Source organism: Euprymna scolopes, chromosome 12 (assembly GCF_053919585.1).
Source record: "Euprymna scolopes isolate OS-2025 chromosome 12, ASM5391958v1, whole genome shotgun sequence".
In the NCBI taxonomy this organism is placed as follows: domain Eukaryota; kingdom Metazoa; phylum Mollusca; class Cephalopoda; order Sepiida; family Sepiolidae; genus Euprymna; species Euprymna scolopes.
The window spans coordinates 89,215,408-89,234,862 of NC_136493.1; the positions used below are offsets into that span (position 1 = coordinate 89,215,408).

The following is a 19,455-nucleotide window of genomic DNA, read 5'->3' on the forward strand; positions in this document are numbered from 1 at the left end:
CCGTGTCATCATAGTAGTGTATATAGTCACCAACACGTGTCTTTAAATGGTTACTTATGTCACCAAAAACTCCGATCTAGGGGAGATAACCAGCATAAACATAGCCAAAATAAGCATATTTTGCAAAGTATAATTTGGAGCACTTATTAATTAACGTACACAAAACACAAGTAAACAACGTGTTACAATGAAATGATGTTTATTAATCAACAACAAAAATTTAAAACCTTGTTAATTAATGGAAATAAAAAATCATCTATTATATAAATCTCACCAGTCTGTTTAAATGTATGTATGTATGTATGTATGTATGCCTAAAACTTTTGACAGAGGCAACGGATTTTCACGAGATCAGTATTGTTTGAAGCTCGACCCATCGGACGACAAATATCGAAAAATTGGCTAAAAATATTAATTCCTTCACCCTCAATTGGGCACTTTTCTACAAGGAGGGTTGTTTTTTTTTTTTGCTTCGCCATTTTTTCAAGTCATCGTATTGGTTAGAATGACTTTACAAATTTCAATGTTCCGAATTTTTGGTCACGTCATGGAGTAGGGGTAAGACGTCAGATTTTCTTTTACTTTCTTTTCTGCCTCCATGTCACAGATTTGAGCCTGCCTGCCTACTACTACTTTTTTTTTTTTTTTTGCTCAACACACACCTCGAAACACCCAGGCAACGCCAGGCACCCAGGCTAGTATCACACATTGCTTCCTGATGGCAATAATTATAGGGGGGGAATACTTCTCCCTTTTTCATCAAAGAAACTCCATGAGATGAATGTGGGACATCTCAGTTCTCGTCCCCAAAAATATTCGGATGTGTCTTTTGGCATGAGACCAAAAACCTTCATTTAAAAATAAGAAATTTGTTTTTCTTTATTTTAGTAAATCATAAAAACTAATGAAAAGCATATCAATTTTTTACATATTTTCTTTAATAATTACAAACAAATTTAAATGTATCTTTAACTTATCTTTAATTGTCTATGTGTGGATGCTATCATCATCATCAGGATTGACGAAGTTAGGATCATGGATGATTGTGGCATGTTTATGTACGCCGTTTCCATGCTCGCCTAAAGTATCATACACAGACAAACCATCAGATGTGATACGCGTTTTTGTCAAAAGCAACGACTGAATTATCAGGAACAATGTTTCTCTATCTCTCCTTTCTACGGTTGTTATGTTACATTTATTGGTATTTCTTTCTACTACCTCAAAGACCCAGATCCCGTCTCTAAATCTACCTCTGTTATATTTTCGTTTAAAGAAATAGAATTCCTCAATTTTTACTTCTTTTGGCACGTTATCTAAAGCTACTCCACCCAGCAATATTGGCTTGTTTCAAATATCCTGTTCACAAATTTCTCTAATAAATTGTTTCCAATCTACAATGGTGAGGGATGCAATGCCGACTTCCTTCTCAATTGCAGTTTGCTTCATCTCCATAAGTCAACAAAAAACTATCATAATTATCTACCTTATTTGCAGACAGCTTCTTTCCAAAAAAGACCCCTTTTGCACGCTAACAACTGACCTACAGTTCCAGCATACTTAATGCCATTCGTCTGTGAGTTTACTTCTTCTAGTCAACATTCTAGGGGTTTCACATTCTAAACGAGGGCTAGAATTCCAAATCAATCCAATGGAAGCTGCAAAATTAATCTCATCTTCTGTTATTTTGGGTAAAATTGAATTAAATATCCAATTTAACTCACTAATTTCTCGTGAAATGAAGACATGGTCCATTATATGTTTTTTAGAAAATCAGTGACGTCCTATTATTACCATGTTACCTATTCTAAGAAATCTTAGTAATAATTCTGTAGCTGAAAGCGATAAAATATTAAATTCCAATAGTCAATGAAAAAGTTGTTTATGTATAGTAGTTTTTGTCCAATTATCCAATGAAAATTGTTCCCCTTATTTAAGAAAAAAAAGTTGATTTTTACTAGTTTTTACATCTCATCTGTAACAGTGTTTCACCAAGCAAATCTCTTAATCTAAAACTCTCTCTCTCTCTCTCTCTCTCTCTCTCTCTCTCTCTCTCTCTCTCTCTCTCTCTAGTGACCAGAGAGAGAGAGAGTCTCTAGTCACTAACCTAATATAATAAAAATATTTCTTTGTTCTCAGAATCTGATTGCGTCATCTTTTTCATTTGAGGTCAACTTATTCTTATTCTTCAAACAACTTTCTAGGCAGGACTCGGCTAATGGACCATTGTGTGTGTATACTTGGCATCAAAACTAACCAACTTTGTTTACCCCCCCCCAACCTGAAATTAAACAAAAACGCAATGAAATGAAAACCCAAACAAATATTGCGATCAAACCAGACAACCACCCAAACAAAACAATTTCGCCTCCTCCCTTGAGGTTCATATTCATAAATATCCGTGGGCTTAGAAGTAATCTAGATGATGTAGAGTCTTACCTCTTTGAAAACTCCCCAAATATCTTAGCATTAAGTGAAACAAGCTTAGACTCCTCAATCCCCTCTAACTACTTTAATATGACAGGATACCTCCCTTTCTGCCATAAGGGCTTGGATAGATATATGCATAGACTTGGAGTCTATATAACTAAAGGCAACGTCTTGAATTGGATGACCAGGCTTTTATGTGCTTTCGACTAGCCTTTCATCACTGTGTTATTTATATTTTCTTTACCGTTGTCCCTTAAGTCAGAATTGTACCCTAATCCATCATGCCTCTGATAGTATAGTTGTAGTACTCTCCTTAGATAGTAACGCCCAAATACATTTGTTTAGTGACTTTAATGTCCATCATAAAAATTGGCTTGGTTTCTCAGGTTGCATAGATGCAGCTGGATGCTCTACTAATAACTTCTTTATAGCCCATTCCCTCACACGGACAGTAATGTTCCAAACTCGCCTCCCAGATTGAGAACACCAGGAGGCTTCACTTCTAGATCTATTCCTCACCACAGTACCCGAGGATTGTATGACTAATGCCCACAGTCCATTTGGAAACGCAGACCACTTAGTGGTATCAGTTGACATTATGCTTAAATCCCAACTCCAAGGCATTGCTTCAAGCAACAAGGTACTACAAATCCATTAGAAAACACATCAAAGATGCCCCATGAATCAATATCTTCTTTCCTCCTGCTGAACAGTGTGCCAATAAGACAGCTGAATGGTGCAAAGCAACCATTGAAGCACATGTTCCCATATGGAAGCATTATAGCAAGCCCCACTTACCTTCATGGTTCACTACAGATTCTGCAGCTGCATTGCACAGGCAGCATGCATTCTGCTAGTTCATTCGTCATAAGTCAAATACAAATAGGCAAAAATTCGGAGATGCTAGAAATCATTGTAAGAGAGAAATAGCGACAGCCAAAAAGAAAACATGCTGAAATAACAAGGGAATGCATAGAATTGCAAAAGATAAGGACTCATAATTTCTGGAAAACCTAGAATAGTGTAGTGAATAAAGGGAAATCAGTAATTCCTTCACAATCCATCAATCAAAAGGTTGCATGCATGGCAACCGAGAAGGTGGAACTGTTTTCCCTGTTAGAGCCAACAAACAACTCTCTCCCAAATTTCCCTATGCAGACAAAAGCTAAACTAGATGGTGCAAAAATCACCCCTTCTCATGTCCACGATATCATGAAAAACTTAGACACCTCCAAGGCGTGTGGACTTGATCTCATGCCTGCTATACTAATTAAGAAATGCTCTGCTGTGCTAGCTCCCATACTTTCTAAGCTCTACAATAAATGCCTTGCTGAATCTTGCTTCCCTGGAACATGGCGTCTGTGGTACCAGTGTACAAGAATTCTGGTGAAAGAACTGACCTCTTAATTATTGCCCTATCAGTCTCCTCCCCCTCTTTGCTAAAAGCTTTGAGACCTTAATTAATCAAGCACTAGTTCACGACCTCGCAAAAGCTAATCCCTCTGACAAACAGTATGGATTTAGGCAATGGCGTTCTACTGCAGATATTTTAACAGTCATCTCTGAACGCATATACCATGCACTTGATAAGGCGGGTGAAATCAAGGCTGTAGCCCTTGATATATCCAAGGTCTTTGACAAAGTCTGGCATGAAAGGCTGCTAATGAAAATTAAATCTTACAGTAAAACTGGACATATACTAAATATAATTAGATCCTTCTTAGACAATAGAACCATCTAGGTTGTCATTGATTGATGTATATCCAAGAAACATAACATTAATGCAGGAGAGCTTCAGGGGTCGATCCTTGGACTATCATTATTCCTGATATTCATAAACGACCTTCCTGATAATATTGTGTTTGAGATGGGTATATTTGCTGATGATACAATGCTTCATAACATGCACAAAGGAAGAATGGATGTAAATAAATCTAAGACAATGGCAAAATCCTTAAAAATTGAACTCCAGACCATAGTGGAATGGGGCCGCATATGGATGTTAACATTTAATGCTAGTAAAACTAAGTTGCTCTCCTTTAACAATTACAAGACATGTTTCCAACCACAGATATTCATGAAAATAACACCCTACCTGCGAATTTCTCCTTCAAACTTCTTGGCTTAACATTTATGGACAATATGAACTAGAACAAATACATTGAAGACATTGCGAAGGCTGCTGCAAAGATGGTGAGTTCCCTTTATCGAGCTAGAAGACTACTCACACCTGAGAGTATCCTGCACCTCTACAAGGCCACCATGGAGTAATGTTGCCACATCTGAGCTGGTGCTTCTACCACTAGTCTCTCTCTCTCTCTCTCTCTTAGATAGAATCCAAAAAAAGAGAGTTGTCAATCTAATATATCCTACTTTGTCAATTAAACTTCTTGTCTCATTGCCACACTGTCGCATCTCTGCCTATTTGTTGTGAGGGGATCAACCTCCAAATGGACTGTTCTATCCATTATATAAACCATAGACCTTTTGATCTCAAGTGTGGATTAAACCCCAGAGCGACCCGCGCCTGCTTGTTGATGTTTACTACTCTTTTCAGTTGTAACCTTTTTACGTTGTTGTTCCAGTAATACATTGTTTAAACTCTATTCCGTTGTTCTGTTTTCTTTGTGGCTTATTGCAAGCCATAACACTGGCGACATTGGATTTGGAGAACGTACTCACGTTTAAAAACAGTGTTCTAAAAAACTAAACACTGACGATATTGGATTCAAGGAGCATACTATAATCAAAACCAGTAACGACATTGAAAAAAAATACTTGCGTTGAAATAATATTTTAAAAATACTAACGACGTCGGACTCAAATGTTATCAAGCCTAAGGAAGTGTCTAACATAACACTTGCAACTGAAAGGTTCACAGTAAAAAAAAAAAAAAAAAAAAAACGCAGATCATTACGGAAAAAAAGAGTTGAAAAGAAAAAAGTTTGTCACAACCTTCAAAGATAGCGCTGTACTTTTGCAAAAAGAAAAAGGTTTGTCACGACTTAGAAAGGTAAATCTTTATACTTTTGGAAAAAGAATTCGTCACTTGTGGTTGTTGCTGCTAAAATCGGGCGTTGTTTTTGTTTTTCTGGAGAAAAATATACACTTGATTTTTTTTTCTTTAGACAATGAACTTTTTATATATTTATGTTTTTTTCTGTTCGTTTTATTGTCTGGAGGAAGAAATAAGAAAGAATAAAACGGTTTGGTAAAATTCAGCAAACGTTTTGAAATTGCTAATGCTGACAAAGCAAAATGGACGAATTGAAAGTAGTGTTGGAACATTTGACCAAGTTGCATATCGATGCCGCAAAGTGTCAGGCATGTTTCGAAGAACAGCAAAAGGAATTGCAAAAACAGTTAGTGGAATGTCAAATACGAACCGAGGAACAGCAAAAGGAAGTTCAAAAACAGTTAGCCGAACGTCAATTAGAAGTTCAAAAACAGTTAGCTGAACGTCAATTATGAACAGAGGAATTGCTTACAGAAATTGTTAAAAATAATGCGAATGCGGAAAGCAATTCAGCATTTTCTCAGAATACAATATGGACCGCGCTAGACAATTTTAAATACGAGGAAAAGGAAAAATCATTTGCAGCTTATTTTTGACATTATGAAGATTTTTTTAATATTGACTGCAGCAACTGGTCTGATCAAAAGAAAACCAGACTTCTACTACGAAAATTGGAAACGGCTGAACATGATAAATTCGTGGATTACATCTTGCCTCGGAAAACAGCAGATTTATCATTCAATGAGACGGTAAATTTGTTAACAGAACTTTTCTCGCCGAAAAGGTCTCTTTTCCAATAGCGTTGGAGATGTTTGAATGTGGTAAAAGACCATAATGACGATTTTGCCACCTATGCAGCTGTAGTGAAAAAGCACTGTGATGACTTTAAGTTGTCTGAACTAACAGCAGGCAATTTTAAATGTCTTGTGTTTGCGCAAGGGTTAACCTCGGGAAAAGATGCAGAAATCAGGCGCAGAATCCTTACAAAATTAGAAAATGAACCGAACTTAACACTTCAAAAATTGACTGACGATTGTCAAAAAGTAGAAATTATAAAGAAAGATGCAAGAAATATCGAAGCAGGCATCGTGAATATAAAAAAAGTAACTAAGAAAAAACCGTCAAAATGGCACACAGACACTAACCACCAAAACTCAGAAAAACTAAAAGCACTGAGCGCTTGTTTCAGATGTGGTGGAATACATTGGGTAAGGGATTGCCCATTTTTAACAAAAAGATGTCATTTATGCAATAAGATCGGTCATGAAAGTTTGCACTCTAGGAAAACTCAGAATAGAAGCCGTGTACGTCAAACCTGAACTAAGGATGTCATAGATGAAAATCTACACAAATATGTAATGGTTAACATTTTCGGCAAGGCTATTAAATTCCAATTAGACAGTGAATCGGATCTTTCAATAATAAATCTCAAAACATGGAAAATATTACGAAAGCCGACTATGTTAAAAACTAACAGAACAGCGACAGCCGTTAATGGTACAAAAATTCATTTTGAAGGTGAATTAATTACAAACGTCACTTTATGGGGGAAAACAAAAAAACTAAGATTGTATGTGCTAAAAGATAGTGAGAACCTGTTCGGTTCTGACAGCATGGAGGAGGTTCGTCTCTGGGATCTTCCTATATCCACATTCTGCAAGAAAATAGATACCTGCCCAGCAGAAATGGAGAAACTTATAACTTGTTTTAAAAAAGAATTCACAAACGTATTTACTCCTGGCTTGGGGAGATGTACAAAAATGGCTGCAGATCTTAAGTTTAAACCTGGCACAAAACCAGTGTTTAAAAAAAAAACGTAATGTCCCGTTCGCTTCCCTGAACAAAATAAATCAGAAACTAGGCAGATTAGAAAGCATCTCTGTTCTGGCTAAAGTTGAATATAGTGAGTGGGCTGCTCCGGCAGTTTATGTAAAGAAAAGGTCTGGGGAAATTTGCGTTTGCGCTGACTTCACGACCAGACTCAATGGGTCCTTAGAAGATTTTCACTATCCATTACCTAGTCCAGAAGAAGTGTTCACGAAATTAAATGGCGGCAAGTTTTTTTCTAAGATCGACCTAAGCGATGCTTACCTACAGATTCTGGTAAACGATAAAAGCGCTAACCTCCTCTGTATTAACACTCATCGGGGTTTGTACAGATATAAAAGACTCGCGTTTGGTATCAAGGTGGCACCTGCAATATTCTAGCAAGTAATGGATACTGTGCTGTCCAGCTTGGACACCGCAATCGCATATCTTGATGACATTATCATAGCGAGCAAAAGCAGCAAGGAATATGAAAAACATATCAGACAAGTATTCAGTCAAATACAAGATTATGGATTTAAGATCAAAGCAGATAAATGCGAGTGAGAAGATTGCCAGACATCATTCCAAGAAATAAAAAGAATCCTGACTTCAAAACTATTCCTAGCACATTTCAACCTGCAGTTGGACATAATAGTAGCTAGCGACGCTAGTCAATATGGCATCGAGGCGTGCATTCTACATCAAATTCCGGATGGCTCGAAAAAGCCTATTGTTTTCCCATCACGGACTCTCTTGCCAGCGGAAAAGAATTATTCTTAGATCGAGAAAGAGGCCCTAAGAATTATATTTGTAGTTTCAAAATTCCACTGGTTCTTGTACAGAAGACATTTTTTTCTACAAACCGACCATAAGCCGTTGATATCCATTTTTGGATCAAAAAAAGGACTTCCAACATTCACTGCGAACCGACTATTAAGATGGGGAACTATTCTGCTGAACTATAATTTTACAATTCAATTTCTTCCCTCAACTAGCCAATGCAGACGGTCTATCAAGACTGATTCCTGCCAAAATGGAACCTCTTGAAGATTCAGTAATCGTGGCACTACGTATTAATAGTGATGTAAAAACCATGATAAACAATATTAGCCGCGAACTGCCAGTCACACTTCAGGAATTTAAGTCAGAATCCCTAAATGACAATTTCATTCAAACCTCGAAGCAGAAATTAGCACTGGGTGACAACAGTTCAGACATTTTTTTCTGGTTGCAACGAAATACTGTTATACGATGAAAGGGTTGTCATCCCGCAAACCCTTCAAAAAAGAATTCTCAAGGATTTTCACATGGGGCATCCAGGAATAAACAGAATGAAAAGCCTAATGAGAAGTTTTGTTTATTGGCCAGCTATGGACCAAGATATTACCGACATGGTGAACAGATGCAAAGGCTGTGCTTTGGCTGCAAAAGCACCACCGATAACATATAAACCTTGGCCTAAGGCTGAACAACCATGGTTGAGGATCCACATCAATTATGCGGGACCTGTGGAGGATTTTTACTACCTGATAGTAGTTGACTCTTACTCTAAATGGCCAGAGGTACTAAGATGCAAAAACCGACCACGGCAACAATGACAAATTTCTTATTGGAATTGTTTGCTCCGTTTGGGGTTGTAGACTGTTTGGTTAGCGACAACGCTACACAGTTCACCTCAACAGAGTTCAGAGAATTCTGCGAGACATATCAAGTCAAGCATATTACGATACGCCAGAAGCAATGGCCAGGCCGAACACTTTGTCGATACGCTTAAAAGGGCATTAAAAAAGGCGTCCAGTACACTGACAGAAAAGGCCTTTCAGCAATTTCTGCAGGTTTACAGAATCACAAGAAATCCGAACAAACCAGATACGGGATCCATAGCAGAAATCATGTTTGGATGGAAAATAAAATCCGTATTTGATAAACTGCTACCCAAACACATATTACACAACAGAACCTCTACAATGCCCACGAAACGGTTTAACAGTGGAGATAACGTGTATTTTAGACATTTTAGAAATAACATTTCTTTTTGGGAACAGGGCACGATCTTACCAAGAATCGGCCATGTTACATACATCATTAAGGGCCCAAAGTTTCAATATGAGAGGCACCTGAACCAAATCAGGAAATGCTTATACAAGGATCAAGAAGAACCACCGCAGGACGGCAGTGAGGCGATTGAAACTGTGTATGACTGTTTTGACATAAACCCTCAAAAAAGGATGTCAGAACTGAGACGCTCCAGCAGAAAGAGGAAGCGCACAGACCCCTTGGTGGTCTGCTCCAAAAGGAAGAAATACTGATTTTCACAACCGCGGAAATCAGCTTGGGAGGGGGGTGTTATGGGGGAATCACCCTCCAAATGGACTGTTCTATCCATTATATAAACCATAGACCTTTTGACCCCAGGTGTGGATTAAACACCAGAGCGACCCTCGCCTGCTCGGTGATGTTTACTACTCTTTTCAGTTGTAACCTTTTTACGTTGTTGTACCAGTAATACATTGTTTAAACTCTATTCCGTTGTTCAGTTTTCTTTGTGGCTTATTGCAAGCCATAACACTATTTTATACATATTTTAATGGTTGTTGCACTTGTGCCCCCTTAACGTACATATGCCCAATAAACCCGGTTAGCAACAAAATTTCACCCCTTCATTGTTGAGAGCCCTAAATGCCAGAAAGCTTTCTACTGTAATAATTTCTTCCCTTGAACAGCTAGAGTTTGGAATTCTCTTCCTGCTACCTGCTTCCCTAACTGTACTGATATGCAGAAGTTTAAATGTAACGTAAACCAATATCTTGTTAATCTTTTCTAGGCATGGCCCCAAATAGTAGCCCCTTATGTCCAAGTGGCGATATGCATTGTTAGGGGTGAACGTAATTAAAAAAATAAAAAAAAACTTATCTTTGTCATCGTAAATTCTTAACATAGACCAACTGCTACTTGTTCACAATTCCACTTCCATCAAATTATTGTTTATTTTCCATTTGGTTCAAATATTTAAGTTGTCTTTATTCAACCTTTCATTATTTTTTTCAAATATTAAATTTGTTCTGATTACAGATTCTGATTACAGCCATTCCTTTACCTGTGAAATATTTAATTTGCATCCATCTGGCTTAGTCATACAAACTGAATAGTTAAACTAGCTAATGTACTCAATTCTTATTGTAGTTAATTGTAGGGCTTCAATCTGTTACACGGACACATAATATTGTACATAAACTTTTTCTCTCTACACACACGCATACATCATCTGGCATCAAATTAAAATGAATGGCTCTTGTCTTGGGGAGGCCTCATGTTTTGACAAGCTTCTGGGCTTGACATTTACTCCTGATCTTAAATGGAACACATACATTAAATCCGTTGCCAAAGCCGCTGGAAAAATGGTGGGATCCTTCTATCGATCCAGTAGATATCTCACTGCTGATGCAATTCTCTATCTATATAAGAGCCAGGTACATCCAAGGATGGAGTACTGTTGCCACATCTGGGCAGGAGCTGCTAAAAAGGACTTATCCTGCCTTGATAGAGTTCAAAATAGACTTCGTAGCCTTGTAGGGATGTCCTTTTCTCTTCCCTGCAACCTCTTTCTCACAGAAGAGATGTTGCGAGATTGTCTCTGCTTTATCATTATTTTCATGGCAAGTGCTTGGCTGAGCTCCATTCTATAGTCCCCCATCGCCAAACTTTCACAAGAAACACCCCTCTAGCAGCAAACACTATCACTAATTTTCCCTACTCTTTATCTGTGCCTAAACCTAAACGTAGATTCCATGAGCAAAGCTTCTTTGTTAGAAGTGCACGCCTGTGGAATTATCTTCCGTTTTTCTGCTTTCCAGCTGACTACAATATGGTTGTCTTCAAGTCTAACGTAAACAAGTTTTTGATGAGCTGTTCCATATAAGTTAACAAATTGACCGAATTTCCATTACTAACGATTACTACATTGTCCAATTTCTACTGTACACTCTTTAACCCTTATCCTCGAGTGGCCTCTGGGCCTTGATAAGTGGTGATGCCTATGTAAAAAAAAAAAAAAATAATCATTCTACTCACACTTTCTTTGTACACATTTTAATTAATACAGCTTCATAATGAACCCAGTTAGGTTCACAAACAATGTTTTATTGTACACTAGCTTGGGTGCCTGGAGTTGCCCGGGTGTTTGGAGGTGTGTGTTGAGCAAACAAAAAAAAAAATGGTAGTAGGCAGGCAGGCTCGAACCCGTACCGCAAAGGAGGAAAAGAATGTAAAAAAAAAAAAAAAATAACATGACGTGTTTGCTGTTGCGGCCATCACCAAACCGGAAGTGACATAGGTTTAAATTAAGGCTAAACAATCGAAAAGCACGGGATGACTTCCAAAAATATCAGCGAAAAAAGCGACCCATCCCCGTAGAAAAGTACTCAGTCGAGGGTGAAGCAATTAATGTTTTTTGGCCAATTTTTCGATATTTGTCGTCGGAAGGGTTGAGCCTCAAAATGATACCGATCTCATGAAAATCCGTCGCCTATGTTGAAAGTTTTAGACAGACATGATGACGACAGCAAATTCGTTTTCGAACATTGCCATTATTTGATATAGCACACACAAAAAAAAGGTATACAGAAACACAAAAACAAATTAGTGATGGGCCACACGAAGGTGGCTTTTAAACCCTGCAAAACTCTGGCATTCTTTAGCACACATTGTGCAGACATACAAACACACATACATACATACATTTAAATATACAGGTGAGCTCTATATTATAGATTTCTTTGTTTTCATTGGCATACTTGTATATTGAATACATACATATATAGCGAATATCGTACATTGTCCAAGCATTGGCTAAAAATTTCCTCAAAATAAAAAATAAAAATTAAATTAAAATATGAGTTTTTATGCATTCTTTGGTGATTTTGATAATTTGTCAACAGAAAAAAAGGGATGTAAAAAAAAAAAAAATATAGTTAGCGATTAAATACTACCAAAAACAATAAAAGTTTCTACCTACTTGTTTCATTTTTTTGTGTTTTAAAATCTTGTTTTTACTCCCCCCCCCCAAACAACAAGACATATTACCACTTGGAACATAAAGAGAATCATTTCTAACAGGATATCATAGGTAGTTGAGCAGTGAGATGTTTGCTTTTTTTTTTGTTTTTTTTTACACGGTGGTCACCACTTATCAAGGCCCGGAAGCCACTCAGGGATAAGGGTTATTGCAAGTACAGTACGTTAGTGTGGAGATTTGATGAAGTGTTTACTTAAGGGGGCAGTTCATTAGGAATTTTTTAATGTTGGACTTGAAGACATCCAAGTTGTAGTCCGGTGGGAAGCAGGCAGACGGAACAGAGTTCCACAGGCGTGCAGTTCTAAGAAAGAAGCTTTGTTCATGGAATCCACGATTTGATTTAGGCACAGATAAAGAGTGGGGGAAATTTTTCACAGTGGATTCAGCTAGACGGGTGTTTTTCGTGAAAGATTGGCGAGGGGGGACCAGAGATTGGAGTTCAAAAGAGCACCTGCCATGGAAATAACGATAAAACAAGGATAGGCTCGCAACGTCTCTTCTGTGGGAGAGAGGTTGCAGGGTAGAGAAAAGGGCATCCCCAATAAGCCACGAAGTCTATTTTGTACTCTGTCAAGGCAGGATAGACTGTTTTTAGCAGCTCCTTCCCAGATATGGCAGCAGTATTCCATCCTTGGACGTACTTGGCTTTATATAGATAGAGAATTGCATCAGTAGTGAGATATCTTTTGTTTGTTCACATTACATTGAAACTTCTCTAGTACAGTTAGGGAAGCAGGAAACGGGGAGCAAATTCCCAAGTCTAGCAGTCTAAAGGAAGAAACTATTAATAGACTAGAAAGCTTTCCAGCATCTAAGAACCTCAACAGTGAAGGGGTGGGATTTTGCTGCTTGTCAAGTTAGTTGAGGATATGTACATCGAGAGGGCACAAGTGCTAGGAGTTCATCAGAGTACATTTTATTAAAGTACTTGAAGGACAGGCACAGGGATGCGACATTACAGTGATGGGACAGAGGTTGGAGCTTGGTTTACAATGCCGAATCTATTGGGTTTTAGACTCTTTTTTTTAGACTCTATCTAAGAGTAAGAGACTAGTGTTAGATGAACCAGCCCAGATGTAGCAACAATACTGCAAGCATAGGCGAATGGTGGCTTTTTTTTTTTTTTTTTTTTTTTTTACACAGTGATCACCACTTATCAAGGCCCGGAAGCCACTCAGGGATAAGGGTTATTGCAAGTACATTACGTTAGTGAGGAGATTTGCTTAAATGTTTACTTAAGGGGGCGGTTCATTAGGAATTTGTTAACATTGGACTTGAAGACATCCAAGTTGTAGTCCGGAGGGAAGCAGGCAGACGGAACAGAGTTCCACAGGCGTGCAGTTCTAACAAAGAAGCTTTGTTCATGGAATCTGCATTTTGATTTAGGCACAGATATAGAGTGGGGGAAATTTGTCACAGTGGATTCAGCTAGACGGGTGTTTTTCGTGAAAGATTGGCGAGGGGGGACCAGAGATTGGAGTTCAGACGAGCATCTGCCATGGAAATAACGATAAAACAAGGACAGGCTCGCAACGTCTCTTCTGTGGGAGAGAGGTTGCAGGGTAGAGAAAAGGGCATCCCCCACTAAGCCACAAAGTCTTTGTAAAGATATATGTTGCTTCCTGGTGTGAGTAATTTTTTAGCACGGTAAAAGGAGCCTACCTTCTTTACAGCGGTTTTGGCAATGTCTTTTCAACTCATGCTGCCGGTGAATGTTAAGTCAAGGAGTTTGAATGATGAATTCTCACGTAAGGTGTTATTTGTCATGGCAATTTGTGGTTAAGAAGGTTTTGTGTAGTTGTTAAAGAAAGAAGCTTAGTCTTAGTAGCATTAAAAGTTTACCAACCACTTACAACCACATTCTATTAGAGACTGAAGGTTATTTTATCCGATTTCTGCCATTGTCTCAGACATGTGTAGCTTCGTTTTCCCCTCATGTCTATTATAGTGTGGTGTCATCAGCAAATACAGATCTGTAGTGGTACTCAGGTCTCATGATCCCTTTTTCCACCGCAAATAAAATAAAACATGTGAAACAAACGGTGTTTATTTACACAAAAATAACAAGAAACAAACGAATTATTTTTTTAGTGTTCAAAAGATATGTCTGGATAGACGGTTCTTGCAAATGTGAAAGTTATTGAGATTGTTTGTTGTTTTGACAAGAAAAAGCAGAAAGTGTCCTTTGTTTTCTCAGTAAGAAAACAGGCTTAATTTTTGTGTGTGCTGAGAGAAATAAAGAAGGTAAAATGTCCTTGCATGCGGCTGAATATCTGCATTATTCGCGGTGTGTGTGGATAAATGCTTCTCTGAGTGTGCATGCATGTTGGAAATCCTGTTTTGTCATGCTGGCGGAAAAATACAAAGCAAAGGAGTCGTTGACGTGAATAGAGAAGTGAGCGGTGAATAGAGAAGTGTGGAGCGCCAAGTGAGAATGAGTGAGTAAGTGAATTTGTTTAAGTATTTGTTGATCGGCTCCCAGGCGAATGTGTGAAAAAAGGTTTTGAAAATGAAATTTTTTCTGAGCGTTGATTGGCCGAGAAGTGCACTCTTTTGTCACGTTGTATGCTTTCAACTACGCCTGCCAAATAAAATATATTTTACGTTTTGTTCCCTGCATGGGATCTGAAATTTATCTTTTTTTGTAATTGGGTTTTAATTTATTTATTTGTTATTTTTAGAACAAGAAGTGAATGCATTTTTTTAGGTATGTTTAACCACACAGATCTCACACAATTTTATCAGCGAGGTCATTTATGAATGTCAGTAATAATAAAGGTCCAAGGATCGACCTCTGGAACACACCTGCATTAATATAATGTCATTTTGACATAGGCTATCGAGGATACCCTGGATTTTTTTCTTGCCTAGGAAGGATCTGATTATGTTAAGTATTCGTCCAGAAGCTCTTCATGCCAGACCTTTGGATATATCAATGGCTACAATTCTAGCTTCCCTGGCATAATCCAGTGCACATTTGGCGAATATCTACAGTGAAAACAAAATAGCGACTATTGAAAACCATGAGAAAATACATTGGATAATTAACCTCTTAATATCATTAAAAAAAAAAAAAAAAAAAACTAATGATCATATACTTTTGATAACGCGCTATTTTTAAATAGTTTTTTCGGGTTAAAATCAAGTTTCACGGTATCTTTTTTTTTTTTTTTGTGCTAATAATGCACTTACTGATCTGCGCTATTTTTTAAATCGTATTTCGAAGTTTAATTAAAGTTTAATGTTTTTTTTTATTCAATTGTAAGGTTAAAGTATAGAATAGGTACAAAACACCCTCCCCTCCCATGTTAAGAATGACTTTTTAAATAATAACGTTATTATTTCAGCACGGATCAATAAGTGTATGAGTACCTTTTTTTTTTTAATATCAAATTGTTATGTGGAAGCACAGAATAGTTACAAAACACCCCCTCCCCATGTTAAAAATGGCTTTCGAAATAATAACGTCATTATTTAAGCGCGGTACCAAAAATACATACGTACCAAAAAACTACATGTCGCCGAGTCGCCGACCATTTTAAATATGAGATTCGTTAAAAACAGACCCAAAGGCATTTTGACCCCTTTTTCATCACGCTTTTATTTTATTTATTTATTTTTTTTGTTGTAAAAATAACTTTCCTTGAGAAGAACGTCTCGTTGGCAACGTTAATTCGTTGTCAATTGAACCCTGATTTCCAGACCGGAAAAGTCCTTTTTAATTGTTTGATATTTCCTAATAGTCAGCGTAACTGAAGAAAAAAGAAAAGCAAACTAACTTCTACACAAAACATTTTTTTTTTAAGAGAAAGACACAATCATCAATCATCACGTGGATTATTTTCAGTCATTTGTTGTTGTTGTTGTTTTTTTGTTATTGTTGTTTTGTCTGTTATTTTTATTTTTTTATTTTTTTTTTTTTCATAGTTAATTTGGGATTTATCTCTGTTAAAAAGGATTTGGGTTACATGATAGACAGTAACTATAATAAAAATAAAAAGAACAATATAAAATCAAATGTAGAATTACCTTTCTTCGTAAGGAAGCAGGGTGATAGTTGTTTACAGTTGCTAAGACGCCATATTGCTTGACAACGATTGGAAAGGAAAAGTTCTGCTTGACACAAGAGGCAAACGTTGACCATTAGATTAGGAAAACGTTAAACGTTTGGTAATATTTTCAACTTTTTTTCGGTATTAAAATCATCGCTTGTTTATTTGTTTATTTATTTATTTATTTATTGATAAGATTGAGCGAAAACAAACAAACGTTGGTGTTTATTCTAACGGCACTTATGGCGGCGAATAAAAGTTAAGAAAATACAAGAAAGTCTGTATGAGTATGTACTCGTTACAGAACGAAGATGTCCAATTCCAAAAATTTAGTTTTTTCTTAAACAAGAAAATAAAATTTACGATTTTTAGCGATCTACTACAAAACTGTATTGAACATAAGGATGATTTTTTTACCTCGACATTTCGATTTCTCGCGATTTCAAATCACAATCACCGTCTCCATTTTTTTCTTTCTTTCTTCGTCCCCGCTCCCCTTCCCTTCGGCTAAACATGAGTGAAACGCATGAACATATCCGGACTTTGTGAATTTGTTCACCCACCTTTTCCCTTTTCATCATCAACGTTGCTAACGCACGTGGGAATTTAAATATATCAACAAAACACCAATAAAACAGGCGATTGACTTTTTACTCTTTAGGTGAAATTAATTTAAATGGAATCAATAAACTGACAATCTACTTTTGATTGCATAAATTTCGTTCTAGAATTAATTAAAGTCACACTGACCAAATGAATACAACTCGTTTGGCGGATGGAGGTCTTCCTGAAGATAAGGTCGGGGTGTGGCCCTGCCCTCCTATGGGAACAAAGTGTAGCATCTATTCCGACAGATACCGCAAGCAAAGACTATTGTCCTTGTGGCAATTTCAGGCCTCCCATTTCCCACTCGGGAGCTGGTCCTCTTTTTCTCTCCCCCCTCCCTTTCTCTCCACATTAAAAAACGGCCTTGTGCCTAATTTGCTCAGTGGGGAAGCAAATAAATACTCCCTTTTCCCTCTCCATATTAAAAAACGGCTTCATGCTTAATTTTTTTTGAAGGGGGGGAGGCAAATAAATACGGCTAACTCACCCGAGGAGTAACGACTAATGCTACCAGTCACGTCGATCGAATCCACCAGCACTGAAGTATTCCAGCAGCAGCAGTTCAAACCGCCCATGCTTCCTGAGACCCACCAGCAGCGAACTTCACTTCCAGTCTCCAGCGCCTCAAGCTCACTCCTGCAACTTTCCAGCCCTTGGTGCCTCCAGCTCCTGCAGCTTTCCAGCCCTTTGTGCCTCCAGCTTTCCTGCACCTTGCTCCTCCGGTCTGCAACATGATCTGAAATGGAACATGTACATCATATCTGTTGCCAAGGTTGCTGGAAAAATGGTGGGATCCTTCTACCGCTCCAGTAGATATCTCACTGTTGATGCAATTCTCAATCTATATAAAAGCCAAGTATGTTCAAGGATGGAGTACTGCTGCCACATCTGGGCAGGAGCTGCTAAAAACAGCTTATCCTGCCTTAACAGAGCACAAAATAGATTTCGTAGCCTAGTGGGGGATGCCCTTTTCTCTTCCTTGCAACCTCTCTCCCACAGAAGAGATGTATTATTATTTCCATGGCAGGTGCTCGTCTGAGCTCCAATCTTTGGTCTCCCCTCACCAATCTTTCAGGAAAAACACCAATCTAGCTGAAACCACTGTCAATAATTTTCCCCACTCTTTATCTGTGCCTAAATCAAAACATAGATTCCATGAACAAAGCTTCTTTCTTAAACCGCCTCCTTAAGTAATCCAATTCATCAAATCTCCATTACTAATGATTCCAACGATATTATCCCATTGACTATTGTACACGCAATAACCCTTATCCTCGAATTGCCTCCAGGCCTTGATAAGTGGTGACGCCTATGTAAAAAAAAAAAACTTTGTATTGCATTAGATATATTCATGGAACTGATTAAAATAACAAACTTTATTTTTCTTAAAAAATGAAAGAAACATGTATTCTGTAAAAATTACATTCTGCCTCAGTCAAAGAAAGATTTATCTCTCTAACTCTTTATTGCACATTTTAATCTAAACCTTATCAGACTGTTTTAATATATATATATATATAGTCTCAGCGACTATATGCACCGGTTACAAACATTGCTTGTATGCCAGGACTCTTCCATGTAAGAACATATCCACATTTTCACAAACATCGGACTTTTAATCCATTTATTATTTTCTTGCTCGTCTGTTGCATCGGCACAGACATTAAAATATGTTAAATAAGAACCCATATTTTTAATTTTTATATTTGACTTCGTTTTGATGCTGATTTTGACACCTATTTTAATATTTTGTTTACGTCAATGGATTAGAAAAACGTAGTTTCATCAACATCGTAACACCGGCGCCAACTGCCATTTTAAATGTTCACCGTCGTAGCAGTGATGACACTCAATGTTGATCTGGTCCCACGTCGTAACACTGGTGACCCCTCGTCAAAATCCTGCAGTACACACAGCATAATGAACATTATGAAGGGTTCACACGTTCAAACCTGGCTCTTATGTGGTTTAGCGCCTTATCGTTTCCCTTGTGAGAATAATTGATTGGCGCGTCTCAACTCCACAGGACTTAATATAAATTGGATATGTGAACCTCCTTTTCCTAAAATTGACAATCCTTCTTGATGGCATCCGGACGGATTACCCACACAGAAAACAAAAGAAAATCTTCCTTCATGTTCCAATAACAGTGCGTACAATGGAGAGTGACACTCTGTCATCGACAACAGCCACGTACTCAAAATCCTGCCTTTTTGGATGTGCACGTGGAGACACAATTTTATACTCGGAGGATTCATAACGAACTAACGAAGTTTAACCATGTTGCAGCTGAGCTATCACATAAAGTCACGTCTGAAGTTAGCAATCTAATCATGGCACCCCCTGAGTTGATCACTTACAACAATTTCAAAACAGAACTCATCAGAAGGACGATGGACTCACAGCAGAAGCATCTCCGACAACTACTCATCATGGATGAGCTCCGGGACAGAAAACCTTCTCAACTA

General features: G+C 37.7%; 1 protein-coding gene across 4 annotated transcripts in view; it reads right to left on the reverse strand.

Moving 5' to 3' along the window:
• LOC145291408 (E3 ubiquitin-protein ligase ZSWIM2-like) overlaps window positions 1-17,657 on the reverse strand; it is a 68,127-nt gene extending 50,470 nt beyond the window's left edge. For 2 of the 4 annotated variants that reach the window (XR_013869405.1, XM_080137215.1), the window contains exon 1: window positions 16,359-17,651. Coding sequence is in view for 1 of the 4 variants with exons in the window: in XM_080137215.1 (XP_079993341.1) it covers window positions 16,359-16,473 (115 nt within the window). In the remaining 3 variants the exon portion in view is untranslated. Of the gene's footprint in view, window positions 1-16,358 lie in introns of all 4 variants that reach the window. The other 2 variants (XR_013869407.1, XR_013869406.1) reach the window with 2 other exon arrangements.
• Between the last annotated feature and the right edge of the window lie 1,798 nt (window positions 17,658-19,455).